The sequence below is a fragment of the Sceloporus undulatus genome, chromosome 4 (assembly GCF_019175285.1).
Source record: "Sceloporus undulatus isolate JIND9_A2432 ecotype Alabama chromosome 4, SceUnd_v1.1, whole genome shotgun sequence".
Lineage (NCBI taxonomy): Eukaryota > Metazoa > Chordata > Lepidosauria > Squamata > Phrynosomatidae > Sceloporus > Sceloporus undulatus.
Window position 1 is genome coordinate 126,414,522 of NC_056525.1, and position 18,608 is coordinate 126,433,129.

The 18,608-nt window shown below is 39.6% G+C and overlaps 1 protein-coding gene across 1 annotated transcript in view; it reads left to right on the forward strand.

Annotated features, from left to right (window-relative positions):
- The window catches only part of TNR (tenascin R), a 262,076-nt gene that overhangs the window by 114,873 nt on the left and 128,595 nt on the right, over positions 1 to 18,608 (forward strand). Inside the window, exon 2 of the mRNA XM_042465868.1 lies at positions 15,323 to 15,881. Coding sequence (XP_042321802.1) covers positions 15,383 to 15,881 — 499 coding nt within the window. The 5' untranslated portion in view covers positions 15,323 to 15,382. The remainder of the gene's footprint in view (positions 1 to 15,322; positions 15,882 to 18,608) is intronic.

The following is an 18,608-nucleotide window of genomic DNA, read 5'->3' on the forward strand; positions in this document are numbered from 1 at the left end:
TGTTTGCAAGAATATCATGGGGAACTTTGTCAAAGGCCTTACTGAAATCAAGATATACTATATCCTACTCCAAATTAAGGAGGGCAGTATAGACACCACCTCTCAAACACATCTTTTTACCTCTGGGATTGAAGGGTTTTGTTTATTTGTTTCTTTTTTGCCATGATCAGCTAATTGTATCTATCTGGAACTCCCTCTAGTTCACCTTCCCATTTTTGGATAATGGTAATGTCCAAATAGGTAAATTAACATCAATATTACATTTAGTATCTCTTCAATAGTGGAATTTCAGGAAATGTATAATGGGAGAGTAAATGAGCAGGTTTATGAAGCTAGACCATGAGAAATGACTGTGTGATGTAAGGAATTCTCCCACTCATGAAATGCATAACAGTTCAAACTACTTGATTTGATTCATAAATAGAATCAAATCACATAGTTTGTACTGTTATGCATTTTGAGGAGCAGAGGGTCTTTACATCACATAGTCATTTCTAGTGGTCTAGCTTCATTGTTATTACTATATATTTCCAGTGTAAGCCCATCAGATTTCATTGACATTTCAGGGTCTATTTCCTATCATAGTGTTTTCATTGTCTTGGCATATTCTGTATATTATTTCTTATAAGGAATACATTTCAGATTCATATGGCAAATTATTTCTCTGTGAAGTCTCTTTTGCTGGTTTGAATGTTTTTGGTAGACTTGGGTGGTAGAGGAATGGGGAACATTTTACTTTCCCTGAGCCTGACCATGTGAGGCTTACACAATTTGAAATCAGCACTTTTTTATGGGGGAAAGAGACAGAAGATCCTTAACAGCTACATTAGTTCAATAACTGAGCCACCATTTTAAAAAGGCAGGCCAGTATTCTACGCTAGCTATATATATTCTAGATGTAGAGAATAGTGGGTTGCCCCATGCTACCTAATGAAGGCCTAACTACATCTTCCACATAAATATTTGTAATTAAATCTTAGCAGACAAGACTTTTCATGAAAGGCACTTTGAAGTGGAGCAGTGTTGCACACCCTGCCATACAGGGGCATAATGCCTAGTGGACTGAGAGTGCGTTGTCTCTGCCATTACCTGCCCTGCCACAATTCCCATATTGAGAAACAAGAAAGACAGAGATACTCTCAAACTATATTTGCTGCCCCTGGGCAATGGGCTATGCCCTTTCTGCTACTCTTCACCTCCAATTCCCATCCTCTCAGAATTACTTTTCCCCTGTAGAGGAACAAACATAAGTACATTTGGAAGGCTCAAGTACAATCTGATCTAGATGATTCCCAGCACATATCCATTCTTAGCTTCTGCAATATTGTTGTTTTGTTGTTAACTGCCCTTGCGTTGATCTCGACCCATGGTGACCCTGCTGATGAGACATCTCCAGGCCTCCCATCCTCTGCTGCTCTGCCCAGCTCTTGCAAATTCATATTTGTGATCTCTTTAATAAAGTCCATCCATCTAGCATGTGGTCTTCCTCTCTTTCTACTTCCTTCTACCTTTCCTAACATTATTTTTTTTTCAGCGATTCATGCCTTCTCATGATGTGTCCAAAGTACAACAGTCTAAGTTTTGTCACCTTGGCTTCTAGGGGTATTTCTACCTTGATCTGCTCTAGGACATATTTGTTTGTCCTTTTGGCTATTCATGGGATCCTCAGCACTCTTCTCCAGCATCACATCACAAATGAATTGATTTTCCTCCTATCTTCTTTCTTAACTGTCCAGCTGTCACATCCATACATGGTAATAAGGAAAACAATGGCTTGTATGATTCTGACGTTTGTGCTGAGTTGTATGTCTTTACATGTTAGGATCTTTTCTAGTTCTTTCATAGTCGCCCTCCCCATTCTTAATCCTTTCCTGACTTCCTGGCTGCAGTCTCTGTTCTGACCAACGTTCGATCCCAGATATGAGAGCTCGTTTACTACTTCTATTTCCTCACTGTCTAGACTGAATGTGTACAAGTTCTCTGTGGTCATTATTGTTGTTTTCTTTATGTTCAACAGTAAGCATGCCTTTGCACTTTCTTCTTTGATCTTCCTTAGTAGTTGTTTCAGGTCTGTGAGGTTCTCTGCTAGTACTATGGTGTCGTCAGCATATCTCAGATTGTTGATATTTCTTCCTCCTATTTTCACTCCTCCCTCTTGCGTGTCCCAAACTTTTATGTTCTGCATATAAGTTGAATGGTAGGGTGATAGGATGCACCTTTGCCTGACCCTTTTGCCAATTGGGAACCATTCTATTTCTCGGTGTTCTATTCTGACAGTACCTCTTGTCCAGAGTATAGATTCCTCATTAGGCCTATCAGATGTGTTGGCACTCCCATGTCTTTAAGGGCATTCCATAGCCTTTGATGATCTATGTAGTCCAAGGCTTTGCTATATACCTGCCTTAAAGTGACTTATGACAAATACTCTTCCGCATACCTGAAAATCCCTTACTGGCAATGGCAGCATATACAAGGAAAAGAAACTGAGGGCAAGCCAAGAAAGTAGCACAGTCAACCCCAGGCTATCTCATTTAACAGCAAGGCTTTGCAAGAACAAAGGGTGCTGAGCACAATTGGACTGTGTGATTCCACTGGCTGGGTGCAGCCCCCAGTTCACCTCATTAGCAAATGGAGCAGCAGGAAGAGTCCATTATCCAGTGCTTATAAATTACCATAGGACGTCATTACCTTAGCTGCTAAAGGTTGCCATATAATTATATTGATAAGGGGATGGGATTTGCAATGCAGTACAGATCCCCGAAGTATCTTTTTGTCAAATTTAATTTATGTGACTGCTAGCTAATATGTATATTGTCAGTGGTTTCTGTATCCTGTATATCTTGTTTCAACAGCACATTTATCCTTCTATCCTATTGAATTTTCTGTATCCTTGCATTGTTTCTCCCCCCCCCCTTCTTATCTGTCCATCTTTCCATACACACACTCTCTTGCACTCTCATTTCCTCAGCTGGTCAATCTCTGTTTGCTCTTCCAAATAAAGGGACTCTTCTGTTCTTAGGGAACAAAAGAAGCATTCAGCTCCAAAATAAAAAAAAGTGCAAAGGGAATTTCATATTCACATATCTATGCCAAAGTCTATAATCTTCACAATGCATCAGGCTTGCTTTGAAGTGCCTTTCTTCTTTCTCTGCTGCCACCTTGCACCTCACACACCAACATGAAAAGGGCAGGTACAGAAGGGCCAAAGAGGAGTTGGTAACCTACAATACAGGGCCTGCCTAACACCAGTCCCTCAAAACCAGTGGAAGCTAATGGGTCACAAATGAGTAATACACCCTCACCCTTGCTATTGCTTGGGACCAGCTTAGTAACCCAGAGTCAGTGCAGGTTATTTGGAGCCATTTGCTGTCATGAGAATAAAGAAGCTCATTTGGAAACTTAGAAGAGACTCACTTCTGAGGCTACCTAGACTCACTCTGTAAAGTGCAAGTGCAAACCTGCTTATACAAAAGATGATATTTGGGAGAAGATTAGGTTAAAATACTTCTCCATGACATCTGCTTTTCTGTTCGTAGGGGATTTGTTTATCCCAGGAAGGAATCTGCACTATAGAATGATACAGTATATTGCAAGGAGACTTGAGCTAATTTCCACTGGTTTTCAAACAGTCAGTTAAGATCCATGAGCAAGTCATGCCATGACTGAAGCTGGACAGCACCATCTGGGACAATTATTATCTTTTATCTTTTGTTTTATTTGTGATGAGAAAGATTGTAGAGAAAGGGAGGGTGAGAAATGTGAAAGAAAAAGAAAGCTTGCACAGAATTTATTGTGACTCTGAACATTTTATGCAAATGACACAGTAAATCAATCAGCAAATCAACATGGGTTCCATGTTGCAGGCTGGTGTGAAAGGTCTGGAAAAACATTGCTGGCTTGGTTTAGTAATGATTTTCTTAGACCCACTGCTTCACTGATACTAACGCTTATATCAAATGCTCAAGAGCCAGCCTGGTGTAGTGGTTTGAGAAATGGATTAGGGCTCTGGAGACCAGGGTTCAAATCCTGGCTTGACCATGTAAACCCTTTGGGTAACCTTGGGCAAGTAACAATCTCTCAGCCTCTTGAAGATAGCAATAGCAATCCCCCTCTGAAGAAACTTGCCAAGAAAACCCTGTCATAGGGTTACCTTAGGGCTCACATAAGTCAGAAACAACTTGAAGGCACACAACCACACACATGCATGCACGCACTCAGACAGCTGAAGAACTTGAGCAACATTATGGCTTAGTAGACATACCCAGAGGGGACCTCCTACACTCATGCCACTGAAGAACCTCATCTTTGTGAAAGTCTAATCTCAGAATTTGAGCCCCATTCACCTGCAACCTGCACTGCCCATTCCCTCAGCCAAAGACATTGGCAGACTTCCACTGATGTTATATGTATTTTCTCCCTTTAAAGCAGAGGTGGAGATGGCACCCACAGATGTCACATCAAACAGGCAGTATCAGTCACCAATTAAGGAGTAAAGCAGCACTTTTAAAGAAATGTTAAGATAATGACCCTATAACTGCTGCATACACAGCTGAACAAGCAATCACTGTGTTTTCAGGTATGTCACAGGTCTGCAAAAAGAAAAAAGGATTCTAGTAAACAGCTGCTTTAACACAGAAAGCTGGAAAAGAGGAAGATATTTCATGTCCCGTGAGGAATGAAAAAGATGGTGCAAGGTACAGAACATAGTTACAAATTATACAGGCAATTTCACATTGTCATTGCTAAAATGCATGCTCTGATTAGAGCGGGGCAAAGTTATTCTTCGGATGATAACTCAAAGACTCCCACATCAGTATGACTGTTGGCTGGTAGCAATACTGACTATGTAGTTGTGGAAGTTGTTGTCCAAAAAAAAGGAACTTTTCTAAGCTCTGGATCTAATACCACTCTGAAACAATAGCAGTAACTACTGTATATAAGTTGTGGTTTGAAACAAATCTATTCAAACAAAAGGTTTATACTGTACTTGTAAACTCAACAGAACACTACAAAACATACCATTTGTGTGTGTGTGCCCGTGTGCACATGCATGTATTCCCACACAAAACACTTAAGTTATTGAATTCATACAGCAAGAGACAGCAGCAAACATAGTACTCAAGAATAAACAATGCTATAATGTTCTACAATACAATTGTTCTACAGTTGTAAGGTTCTACAACAGTGGTTCCCAAACTTTGGTTCTCCAGATGTTTTGGACTTCAACTCCCAGAATTCCTGACAACAGGACAACCTTAGCTGGGGCTTCTGGGAACTGAAGTCCAAAACACCTAAAAGACCAAAGTTTGGGAATCACTGTTCTACAATAAAGTGAGTCAATAAACATATACAGTACATCAAAGCTTACAATAAGCATGGAGTGGCATGGATGCTACTGGTTAGTTCCAGCTAGAGTAGACTTGTTGATTCAATCATTAACTATAGGACCATAGCATTAATTTCCCATGCAATCAAAATTATTCTCAAAAATTTGCAGCATAGATTCCAATCATATATTAAGAGAGAAATCCCAGAGATGCAAACAGGATTCAGGAAAGAAAGAGGCACTGGGGACCACTTTGCAAACATAAGTTGGATAATGGAGTGAACCAAAGAATTCCAGAATTGGCTTGTGCTTTATAGATTATAGCAATGGCTTTGACTGCATATATATATCCTATGGAATGCTCTTAAAGACATGAGAGTACCACTACATTTGACAGTCAGGAGCTTTCCGACTTTGAAAAATGGCTGCCAAAGCAAGTTCAGGGACCAGTATTGAAGCCGGGCTGTACCTGGATGGCAGTTTGGGGGCAAAAGCCATGCGATAACACCAGGGGGCAGCCCAAATTTGGCTTGAATTCAGGAGCAGTAAGTCACTTTATTTTGCTGTGCACTAAGCTCCTAATTATTAACAAAGGTTAGCATCATTGCATTAAAATAAACATACTAAAATTACTTTTTAGTGGGAAATCAGATTCCTCAGAAGATTCCTTTTTATTATTTGATTGGCCTTGTAACTATTTCTAGGCTGATAGAACATGTTAGTCCTAACTAGTCTGAGAGCTGTACAGACTTTATGATCCAATAATATATAAGGAGGTTGGGACTTTTCCTGGACATAAACTGTTTTGAACTTTTGTTTATTCTGTTTTCACATTATGCTTACTATACTTTCCCCCGGAATGCATGTGCAAGGCTGGGGTACTTCTCACTACTCACCAGAAAAATGGGAACAGGGGACATGACTTCTAATGAAGAAGCACTGGACAGCAGGGAGGAACCTAAGCCCTTGCCCTTCATTCCTCCCACAACTCTCCTTTCAGGCCCTAAAGAAGAGGAATTATACACCTAGAGTTATAAAGCAAACATTCATTATACAAAAAGTGTATAATGCATAAATACATGTTGTATACCACTATCGTGGCCCAAAGGATCAGAATATTTATGCTTATTATGTTATTTCCTTTATAAATATGGTCCTGGACCTTAGGTGAAGAAACCTTGGGCCAGTAAGAAGACAGCAAATTTCATAACAAAATTAAGAATGAAAAAGAACATGTGCAACAGTTTTCACTCTTTGTCCATTGCAAGGGCACGTGTGCTGCTGATACAGAACCATGCAATGCTTCCTTTCCAGAAATATGGAAGCTGAGACATTAAAATGAGATAACATGAATGCCTTCCTGAGCTGCAGACTTGTTAAAATTAGCCAAATAATTTAAGCTCTGCTCAGGGTGGGTACAGAAACTGCTGGCCTATGTTGCATGTCATAAGCTACCCTGGGCTTTTCCTCTTGATAAAATTCTGTTTTGTAAGCTTTCACCTCCCAGCCAATTTAACTAAATAATAAAGATGTTTCTCTTTTATGCATCCAGTTGCAGTTACTTACCCTTTGTTACTGGATAGTATTCTCTCAATTACACCCCTTTAGATAAAAGACACCAATAAATAACAACATGAAAATCAATGGGCCTGAAGACATCTCATTTGCACCAGACAGAGCCCAGTGATGCTATATCACAGTCATGGCACAATAAGAAGAACCTTCTGCTTCAGCTGCAGGAAAATTGGTTCTTTCCCATATTCTCAAGCCATGTCTTCTTATGGCATCTAATAAATGTTAAATAAAAACCAAGGAAATTGTCTCTCCTAGCAGTGCTATGGATTTCATCAATAACAACAACAACAACAATAATAAAATTTATTTATATCCCGCCTCTCTACAAAAGCAATCGGGGCGGCTTACAAAGTTAAAATATACAGTCCAAACCCTCAACCCTTAAAATACATTTAAACAGTGTGGAATTAAAAACATAAAAAGAGATCCATCTTTATAGCTTTTTAAAATCTGTTTAGAGTGGTAATATGATGGATCTTGTCTGGCAGGCCATTCCACAGTCTGGGAGCTACAGCTGAAAAGGTCCTTTGGGAGGTCATGGACAGCCTTGTTTTACAAGGCTGTAACAGATTTTTCCCTGAGGATCTAAGTGTGCGGGGAGGATTATATGGAAGGAGGCAGTCCCGAAGATAGGTTGGACCCGAGCCATTTAGGGCTTTAAAGGTGATAAACAACACCTTGTACTGTGCCTGGAAACTGATGGGCAGCCAGTGGAATGATCTTAAGATCGGTTCCCAACAACATCACTAGAAGTTAAAAGAAAAAAGGAAGAAGCGGGGATGGGGAAAATGTCTAGCAGCAGCTTTGAGACTATATATTCATTGTAGCAGGAGCTTTTGTGGATACCACTTCATTAGATGCACTGATGGAATACAATATTAAAGACAGATATTTAATCCCTTTCCCATGGTTGTGGGAGTGGCGTAGAAAGTATTAAGACACAGAAAGATGCACATTGTGTCCCTGTTAATAAATCTTCAAAGATGTTGGTTGGTTGGTTGGTTTGATATTATATATCCACTTTTTCCCTATGTAGGATCTAAGGTGGATCAAAGAGTTGTGTAAATTGATACAGGTCTTTCAACTTGATGCACTGTTAGTAGGAAAGTGTGAAAGCATTAAGTCTGCGTTCAAAAACTGACGCCTGGCATGTGGGTGTGGCATACATATGACATACACCCCGATGACACCTGCCTGCCCACACATGGGTTGGATTCACGGCACTCAGGTGATGCAGTGTTTAGACGCCACACACCGCAGGAGTGCCAAAAAGCCACAGCAGCAGTGGAAAGGGTGGCTTTTTTCCACCCCAAAAAGGAGCTGCATTTTGCCGCTTCTTTTTGGGCTGGAAAAACACCAGATCAGGACCATGCAGCCCCGATCCAGCACTCAAAGGGGTGGCATCAAGCCACCCCTATAAGGCCGTTTGTTTCAGCCCTACGTTTCCTTGAAGTCAAAACCTACTCTGAGAAAATGTATTAGTTAGGAGAGGTTATGAGAACTCTTATATTAAGACATGTAGTGTACCAAAAAACTATTACTGTATCTCTTTTCATACATCTGATAATGGATTGCAATTTGTGACTGTATCCCAAATTGGTTTTTGGGAAGGGGTTTCACTCCTCGTTTTCATTGTTTTGTTCAATAACCACTACTTGTATGTGTAGGACATTGTATTCATAGCCTTCCTGGATCTATCTGTGTACTCCCTGGACATACAATCTCTGCCTTAATAAGTAGCAGTCATGAGTTGCATCTTTTTCTATCCTATTACATTCTGTCCCACTCCTACAACTGTGTACCTGATCTTAAATATCTGTGATGTTAATACAGTTGTCCCTCCCTGTTCGGGGTCTTGCCATTCGCGTCCCCCAGTCTTTCACAGACAACAAGCCAGGAGGGACATAATGGTTTGCCCATCTGAGGTGCACAAGCAATGCCGCATGCAGGAGCACCCCCCCATTGTAATCAATGGGCTCCAATGTTGGCAATTTTCCCAATTAGCAGGAGGGGGGTCCAGAACAGATCCCCTGTGAATCGGAAGGGACTGTACTGTACTCCATCACTGCATCTGCAGGAGTGGATTGATAAAAATAAAATAAAAAATCCCATACAGAAAGAAATCTCAATGTTACTACCAGATTTTTTCCTGCACCTTCCCCCTGCCTCCCCACTTTTTTAATTCTGAAACAGACTAAACAAGGGTATCTCTTTGAAAATCACAGAAGTAGTTCTCTGTTCCACTTGAACTCTTGACAAAGTTGCTTAATCTGACACCCTTCTCACAACACAATATATACTGAGGTTAATTTCACAACTAGTTGTTGTGTGCCTTCAAGTAATTTCTGATTTATGATGACCCTAAGGTGAACCTATAACAAGGTTTTCTTGGCAAGATTTCTCTGAGGGAGTTTGTCTTTCCCTTCCTATGCGGTTGAGAGAGTGTGACTTGCCCAAGGTCACCCAGTGGATTTCCATGGTTGAACAGAGAGTCAATCCCTGGTTTCCAGAGTCCTATTCTAATGCTCAAAAAACTACACTACAGTGCCTGTCCTTCACAGCTATGGTGAAAGTAGTATTCTGTGAAAGTAGCATTCTGTAAAAGTAAGCATTTTGAGGTCCTTCTTTTTGCAGGACAGTCCCAGTTTCTGGCACCTACACCTGCTAATTTTTTCTCATATTCTTTCATCTTCACATAATGTCTTTTTCATACATTCTTTGGTCTTCATATGATATCTTGTTAACTTTTTGTTAATTTGAAAGGCTAGGGCTAAAACCTTTCATGATATAGCTTGCTCATATTTATGCAAGAAGTTGTTATGCTGTGGATGCAGAGTGAATTCACTTCAGTTTCAGTTTAGTCATCTTGGCTTCTAGGGAGAGTTGATTTTCTGTAGGACCCATTTATTTGCCTTTTTAGCCGTCCATATTATGCATAAAACTGTTATTCTACACCACATTTCGGATGAGAAATGTCCAGTTTTTACAGCCATACATAGTAACTGGAAATACAACAATACAGATAATCTTGACTTTGATATTCAATTATATATTTTTACCCTTCATGATCTTGTCTAGTTCCTCCAGAGCTGTCCTTCCAAGTCCTGCTCTTCCTCTAAATTTTGATTGCAGTCATTATTTTTCTTAATGACTGAGCCAATCTACATTAAAGTTACGTAAATCATCTCTGGTCATTATTTTTGTTTTCTTAATGTTCCTTTGCACTTTGTTCCATGACTTTCTTCAGTAATCATTCCAAGTCTTTGCTATTTTCTGCTAGTACTGTGGTGTTATCTGGAATCTTAAATTGCTGGTGCTGCTTCTTCCTGTTTTCACACCTTCTTCCTTCCTTCTAATCCTGCTTTACATATGAAATATTCATCATGCAAATTAAACAAATAGAGTGAAAAAATGCAGTTTTTCCTGATGCCCTTACCTTTTGGAAATCATTCCATTTCTCCATATTCTGCCTGGATGGCAGCCTCTTGTCCTAAGTGCAGGTTCTGCATCAGGATAATCAAATGTTGTGACACACCCATTTTTAAGAGCAATCCAGTTTTTCATGAACTGCACAATCAAAGGTTTTACTATAATCTATAAGGCACAGACTGATTTTCTTGTGAAATTCTTTGGTGCATTTCATTATCCAACATATGTTTGCAATATGATCCTTAGTGCCTCTTCCTTTCCTGAACAAAGCCTGCATATTTGGCATTTCTCACTCCACATAACAAAGCAAAACAAGGTGTTCTCACTTTTTCTCCTTCCTACCCCCCTCTCTTTTGCTTCATATATTTTGGCCTACTTGCTGATATTTCCCTTTTGTGTTGGGAAGATGTCATTTTGGCAACAGAAGAATATATGCTGAGATCATGACTTTACTATTAATGTAATAGGTCGCATGAAATCCATCTATATGATCCCAAAATTTGATCCAGACTACTCTGCAATAGTGCTAATATGGTTGATTACTCAGGGATTCAGTCTAAAACTTTACGAATTAAGTACTCAAACTGGGCCTTGCTGGGTAAAACTGGCAATTGCTGTTTCTCCCATATTTTAATCTTTTAAAAAATCTCAAGTTATTTCCATTCTGACTGTGGAGAAATATACAAAGAATGATAAACAAATTGAATCAAAATTTTCTCCCACCCCTATCACTGTTCCGTTTTTCCCACTAGCATTTGCAGCTATATAGCAGTCTCAACAAGCTGAAGCTCTCTCAGTCACTGATTCACTGTCTATATATGGCATTTTGAAGGACAAAATGGATCCAAGATGCTGGGCTCATAATTAGAGGCAGTTGGCACATTTTCCACTCCATAACAGAATTGCTTTAGAAATTCAAGCCTGGGCAGTCAAACTTGAAAATTAAGCCCATGTTTACCTGCCAAAGAATAATCCCATTTCTCAGGTAAGCTCCTCTAAGTATCCCATAATTCTATAATCATCTTTTTGTCTGTCTATCACCCTCAATGGGGCTTTTCTTCACAGACAATCTGTTTGCTCACACTTGGAAGTATGTGTTTTTATGTGTTGTGTCTGATTATCTTTGTGAAGACAGGGAATAAAGGATTCACCATGAATAGTCGCTTTTATTCCTACAGTAGTTAGGAACATCTTTCTCTAATCAAAGTTATTGAGAATACATTGTGGACTATAGAGGAAGGAAGTTTACTTGTTCTCTGATTTACATTATAATGGTACAGGAGGAATTAGTACCTCTTCTACAGAAACCTAGGCAAGTATGGAGAATGTTCATTCCTTTGGGTTGATCTATTTTTCCTTGCATGGTACAGGTTTAGATGAGGGGAACAAACGAGGCAGAATGAGGTTTCTTCCCTCACTTCTAGCATAAATACAAAGTTCTAAGAGACACATGAGGATATAAATAATGAAACTTGGCAATGATATTACCGGTATGTGCCTAGAGAAATAATTGTTTCAGACCAGGGGAGATCGTTTTGTAAATCTGCATTCTACATATGTTCATTCATCCGCTCTGACCATTTATTTAGACTGGAAGATGTCTTCAATTACCAGACAGAATGTCCTTCTCACTGCAAGTGGGATTAATCCTGCAATACAGGTTGTTATTATCCAAAACATCATGGTTAGGCAGGTCTTTCAGCTTCAGCCCCAAATCCTATATGCCTCAGTTTTAGCCCTTCCCACACACTGAGCAAGTGAAAACTGATTCTGTAGGTGTTGAATCTCTGCTCTAGGTAGGAAGTCTTCATTTTACAAATAAAATAAAACGAGAATATTACTAAAGCAAATCTCTGTCAGTATACTTTGACAAAAACTAAGTTATAGCAAGCATGGAAACAGGGGTAGGAGAAAGAAGTGGCTCTGTTGTTCAAAGCTCATGTGTACTGGATGGGAAGAATTTGCATTTACAATCAAATATAAGAGAAAGAATGTGCATTTATAATTAAATGGCTTTTACTGCTTAAGTGAGCACTATTTCAAATATGGTCTCAGCATCTCATTTCTTCTGAACCTGAACCTGCTAGGAATTACATAATGAATGTGATAACATGATGCTGCAAAGCCAATTATATTTGGCTATGCAACAACGTGTGTGTGTGTGTGTGTTTGCGTCTTCTTGTTGTCCCATGAGTTTCATTGGGTTTTCTTTGGCAAGGAAGTAGTTTTGCCTGTTCCTTCCTCTGAAATACAGCCCACAGCACCTGGTATTCACCAGCAGTCTCCCATCCAAGTACTGACCAGGGCTCTCCCACTTTAACTTCCGAGATCAGCCTTTAGGGCAGTGATGGCGAACCTATGGCAGGGATGCCAGAGGTGGCACTCAGAGCCCTCTCTGTGGGCACACATGCTATTGCCCTAGGACAGAGTTTGCCAGAGTTTCTTACTAGAAAGCCAGAGGGACGTGGCACTTTGCAATAAATAAATGAGGTCCAGGTTGCAGTTTGGGCACTCGGTCTGTAAAAGGTTCTCCATCACTGCTTTAGGGTAAATGAAGCAAATTTAGAGCAAAATTCACTTCCTGTATCACATTACCCTTGCTCTGACATGACACTTTCTCATGCTTTCAACCCCTACTCCGCCAATTGCTGAAAGAAGGGGAAATTTTTCAGGGCATAAACATCAACCCCCATTTTGACTGAACATAATGCCTTCTTGTTGTTGTGTGCTTTCAAAATCATTCCCAAAGGCAACCCTATCACGGGGTTTTCTGAAGTTGTGAGCATGTGACTTGCCTAAAGTCACCCAGTGAATTTCCATGGCTCAGCAAGGATTTTAACCATGGTCTCCAGAGTCGTTGCCCAGCACTCAAACCACTACACCTCACTGGCTCCCATAAGCATAATATCTTACTGCAGAGAAAGTATGAGATAGCAATTCTTAGCCCAGAGAGCAAAAGAGACAAAGTTCATAAAGAAGGGGGAAGGGGGGAATTACCTCTAGAATAATTATTCAAGCGATCAAATGAGGAGTATAATATGAAATTATTCCAGACAAACAATAAATTCTGCACCAATTTCCATGCTGCTTATCTTTGAGAGAACTGCATTCAAAATGCACAGGTGTCTTTCTGCTATAAGCTAGAGCTTCAATAAAAACTAAATGCAAGACAAATTTCCTGGCAGCGGGTAAGCAATAGACATTCAGCTTGACCCCTGTGCTGTACTGAGAATAATGAGGTTCCTTTGGTTTGGAGTTACAGCTCTGTCTATCTGCTGGGTGCAAAGTCTCCGTTGTAATTCTGTAAAGCCAAGGTATTGGAGAGAAATTCTGAACAATATTTAGTGTTCCCCCTTTCCCCAAGCCAACAACAATAAAAAAAATCAGCAGGTCTAACATCTGGTGTAACAGTACCGAAGTAAAAAAGCTTTTCTGACAGTATGAATTTGGCCCATAGTTTGGATTTACCACCCAGAGACTACAAATCAATACTAAAATGGAAAGTTGCCGAGTTGCAAATAAAGACACTTTACCACATAATTCTGTCTGTAAGTGGGGGGTGAAATGACTTTAAACTAGCAATATTTGCGTATCCTAGGCATAAACATAAATAAGCCTAATACTGTGCAGTGCAGTTTAATTATATTTAATACAGTGGTGGAGGCTGCAGAAAACCCCCCCACTAATTCTACCTTTCTAGGGAACATTATATAGTCTGAGATAATGGCTTATTGCTATTTGAAACAATCACAAACCATATTTTTATCTCTTTATTATTTTATTTTTTCAGTATTGATAAATATATGCAGAATAAATTGTTAACTCTTGAGCAAAACAATTATCTAGAGAGAGAGAGAGAGAGAGAGAGAGAGAGAGAGAGACCCAGTTTGTCAAAGAATTAGCCACCAAAGGTTAAAAAATATCAAGCCTTTTTCATAAGGCAAAGGAATGCCTAAAGAAACTCTGTACTCAAAAACCAAGAGAGTTGAATTGCAGGAGTTTAATATGAAATGTATTGACTATAGAAATATAGAAATGAATATATATGACTACCCCAGGGAAAGGGGGTTAGTCTGAAACTCCAAGTGCTTGTTTGAGTCTATCCATCTATATTGTGGTCTTCTTTCTTTTCCTACAGCCTAATCAAGAATTATTGTCTCTTCTAGTGAGTCATGTCTTCTCAAGTATATGCAATGTACAACTGCCTCAGATTAGTCATCTTGGCTTCTAGGAACCGTTCAGGCTTGATTTGCTTTTGGAGCCCTTTTCATGTATCCTACTGCTACTACCAGCGACGTATACACATCTTCCAATGTGGAAAGTGCTTTACAAACTTAAATGAGTCAGAGACATCCTGTGACTTTGATGAAACAGATAAAATTCTCACAAAATATCTAGACAGGTTGATTTAGCATGGAAGTTAACAAGCAGCATCCCTAGGGCCAAATCTGGCCCCTCGATTGCTGTAATCAGAACACATATAGTATCTGCCCACTGCTTATATTTTCCTCCATCTTCATCCTTCCATCTGTTACCCCCTGTATATTGCATTATTAAATGCTTAAAGTCCTTGCAGGAGCAACCTTTATCTGTAATGCCCTGAGTCTGTAAGACCTGAGAAAGGCAGTCCATGACAAGATGGTTTGGGGGTCTTTCTTTCATAGTCACCAGGAGTCGAAATCACCTAGACAAAAATGAGCAACAAAGTAGTATTAGGAGCAACAGCTGCTGGCCGTCCTTCTGCTTTCCTTACCTTTGGATTACAACTGGAATACAAACTGATGATAGTGCTTTGTTAGTTATTCCAGCTCAACCTTAGTTCTTACAACTCAGTCCTATGCCTGTTTACTTGGAAGCAAGTTCACTCTATCTTCAATAACAGTTATAGCTCTCAAGCAATGTTTACAGGATTGATGCTATAATCTTTTTCATCTAATTCCCTCAGTATCTCCCTCAAACACTTGTATCATAACCTTCTGTTTCTTGTTTCAGATTCTCCCAGAGCTCTCCTATCCCAGGACGGCATAGAAGCTTCCTCTTCTTCTCAAGAAAATGGGGGTGGATGGTGAAAATGTAGTTCTAAGGAATATTCTGGTTGGTCTCAACTTAATGCTCCTTGGATCCATCTTTAGGCCTTTTGAGTGCCGCCTTGAAGTGATGACAGAAAGAGTCAAAAGACAGGTGGCTGATGAGGAAAGCAGCCTTGTCAACTACACCACACCTATCAAAGAGCAACCCATGGTCTTCAGCCATATATACAACATTAATGTGCCTCTGGAAAGTCTCTGTTCAACATCACTAGAGGCTTCATCTGATCCAGAGGTGAGTTCAGAAGATGACCGGATGACAGAATACACGGAGCAGACCTCTGACAGTGAGAGCCAGGTCACCTTTACCCACAAGATAAACCTTCCCAAACAGACTTGCAGGTGTGCCGCTTCCTCCCGGAACATACAGGAGCTGCTGAGCAGAATTGAGATGCTGGAGAGGGAGGTGTCCATTCTCCGGGATCAGTGCAACTCCAATTGCTGTCAAGACAATGCAGCCACAGGTAGTAACTTGAGCCTTGGGTTCTTGCTGAGAACTAAGACAGATGAAGAATAATGAACATGGAGTCATTTGCTTAGGGCTTGAATGGGCAGAATTCTCCACAGTCCTTCCAAATTTCCAGCAATGCATATATAAGTATTTTCTAACTTTCCAGACCAGGATCCCATTTTGTTTTTTAATTCTAACCAACAATATCATATTCACCCATGCTTTAGTCATTTTTTACCATTTCCCCCTTTTCCCTCTATGCATGTTTCTGTCTCAATCCACCTCTACCCTTTTCTCTTATCCTAAAAAATATCAACAAAAGATTTTTAAAAATGGGATGAAAAGCATCATACAATTTAAGAATAATATGACTTAAAACATACAAAAGGTGAACATTAAAATGAAATTAAACTAATCACAATATTAAAACAGTTTAGAAATATATTGAAGTTCTTTAAACAGACGCTGGATGGCCATCTATTGGGGAATCATTGATGCATGGCAAGGGTTTGGACTGGAAGGCTGTTGGGGTCTCTTCCAATTCTATGATTCTATACTTAATAAAATACAATTTAAATATTTTTTTAAAAAATAACTATTAAAAAGAGGCGAGTTTAATACAATGCAGCACCTCTTAGCCCACTTTTTAAAAACTTTCTATATTAAAAGTCTGTAAGATTAAAAAAGCTTTTGCCTGTGACAAGGAAGGGGCCATTCTAATCTCTCTCAGAAGGTAGTTCCAGACTCTAAGGGCAGCCACCAAGAAGGCCCTGTCCCATATCCCCAACAACATGCATGGGTTACTAAGAACCAACATGGGTTTCTCAAAATCAAGTCATGCCAGACTAATCCAGCTTATTGGGGGCAATTGGTTTACAGATTGTAAACTAATTAGAGAGTGCTGAATTCACTATTAAGTAGTATAGAAATGTAAATGTAGGCTATTGCCAATCTTAAAACTTTTTTGCAGAGATAGATTTATAAGCTTAGTAGATCAGGGGAATGCTGTGGATGTAGTATATCTTGATTTCAGTAAGGCCTTTGACAAACTCCCCCATGATATTCTTGCAGACAAACTAGACAGCAGTCTTGTTAGGTGGATATATAACTGGCTGATGGACCAAATCCCAAGTGTAAACACACATGATTCTTCTTCATCTTAAAGATAAGCCACTAGAAGGGTGCCTCTTGGTTTTGGTGGTGGGTGGTTGGCCATGATGGCAAAGAGGGACCAAAACACTGTTCCCATCCCTGGTCTACTATATCTGAAAAACATGGGGAATCATCCATATGCAGAAGTCTTCAAACATGATGGAGAAGCTGGGCAGCAGGTAACATGAACACTCAGAATTTGGAAAGATGTGTACAAGCTGATCTCTGCATTGGATTTAATCTCCAAGCTGAGTAGGTTTGCCAGGTGATATATATGGCAAGGCTCCTCTTTAATGGCTGTGCAGAAGAGGTAATATCAGCAGGTGTTGCTTATTTGACAACAGCATTTGCTGAAATTCCACTTTCTACGCAATTATCACCCATCTTAGTTTGCAGCTGGCAACAGTAATGCTGAGGGAGATGCAAAAAATGTGTTATGGATGAGATAGAGACATTTAGGGATAGAAAGTACTGGCCTTAACACATCTGACTGTAAGCAAAGATCTTTGCATACCTGGAAAAGTTACATTTTGGACTGCAGCTCCCAAAATTCCCTAACTAACATGGAAGTAATGTGAAAGCATTTTTCCTAAACTCTTCACAGTACTAGCATGCCAAGGAGACAGCTACATAACTGTTGAGTTATTTATTAAATTTTGTCCAACTGTTTCTTCAATGAAGTCAAGGTCGTGGATATTGGCTTTTTCCATATTATCCTGGCAACAGCCTCTAGGAATGGAAAGGAAATAAATTTCTTTGGTTCAGTAATTTTCACTGAAAGCAGTACTTGTACACCTCCCAGGATTGGCTGAAAGAAAATGCACACCTTGTCTCGAGCATCTACACATTTCCAAATATTCAGATTGTGCGCCTTTTGGTTCACATGGTGTTTTCAAAATAACATTGTGCACACAAAACAATGTACATATTTTAAAAGCTGAATGACTAAAGTATGCATAATTGGAAAAAATATTCACATGTATGTTTTACTCGTAGGGGATATGTTGCATGAATTAGATAAACTGTGCAAATAAATGTGCACATTAGGAAAAGGGCATTAAAATATACACATTTAAGTATCAAAAGAAAGCATATCTTTGTATAAATAAGCTTAATTGACCTGTGTATACAGAGCAGGCTCACAACTTTAATGTTTGTTAAAAAGTCAAAAGGATATGTATATGTATATCTGCTTTAAATACACAGCAGGACATGTTAAGTAGTTATCAGAAACAAGAATGAATCAGATTCACCACCACATTCACAGGCAGGTTTGAAGGAGGGCACCCCACTGCCTTTTTTCTTCCTAAAGTATCCTGGAGAACAGGAGAAGTCCCAGCTGACTGGGGGAGGGCAAATGTCCCAATCTTCAGTAAGGGGGAAAAAGAGGATGTTAACAATTATTGTCCAGTTAGTCTGATGTCAATACTGTACCAGGAAATACTCTAGAACAGATCATTAAACAGAGAGTCTGTTCACCTTTAGAAGGGAATACCGTAACCACAAAAAGTCAACATGGGTTTCTGACAAACACATCATACCAGACTAATTTGATCTCGAGAGATCAAATTAGTCTGGTATGATGTGT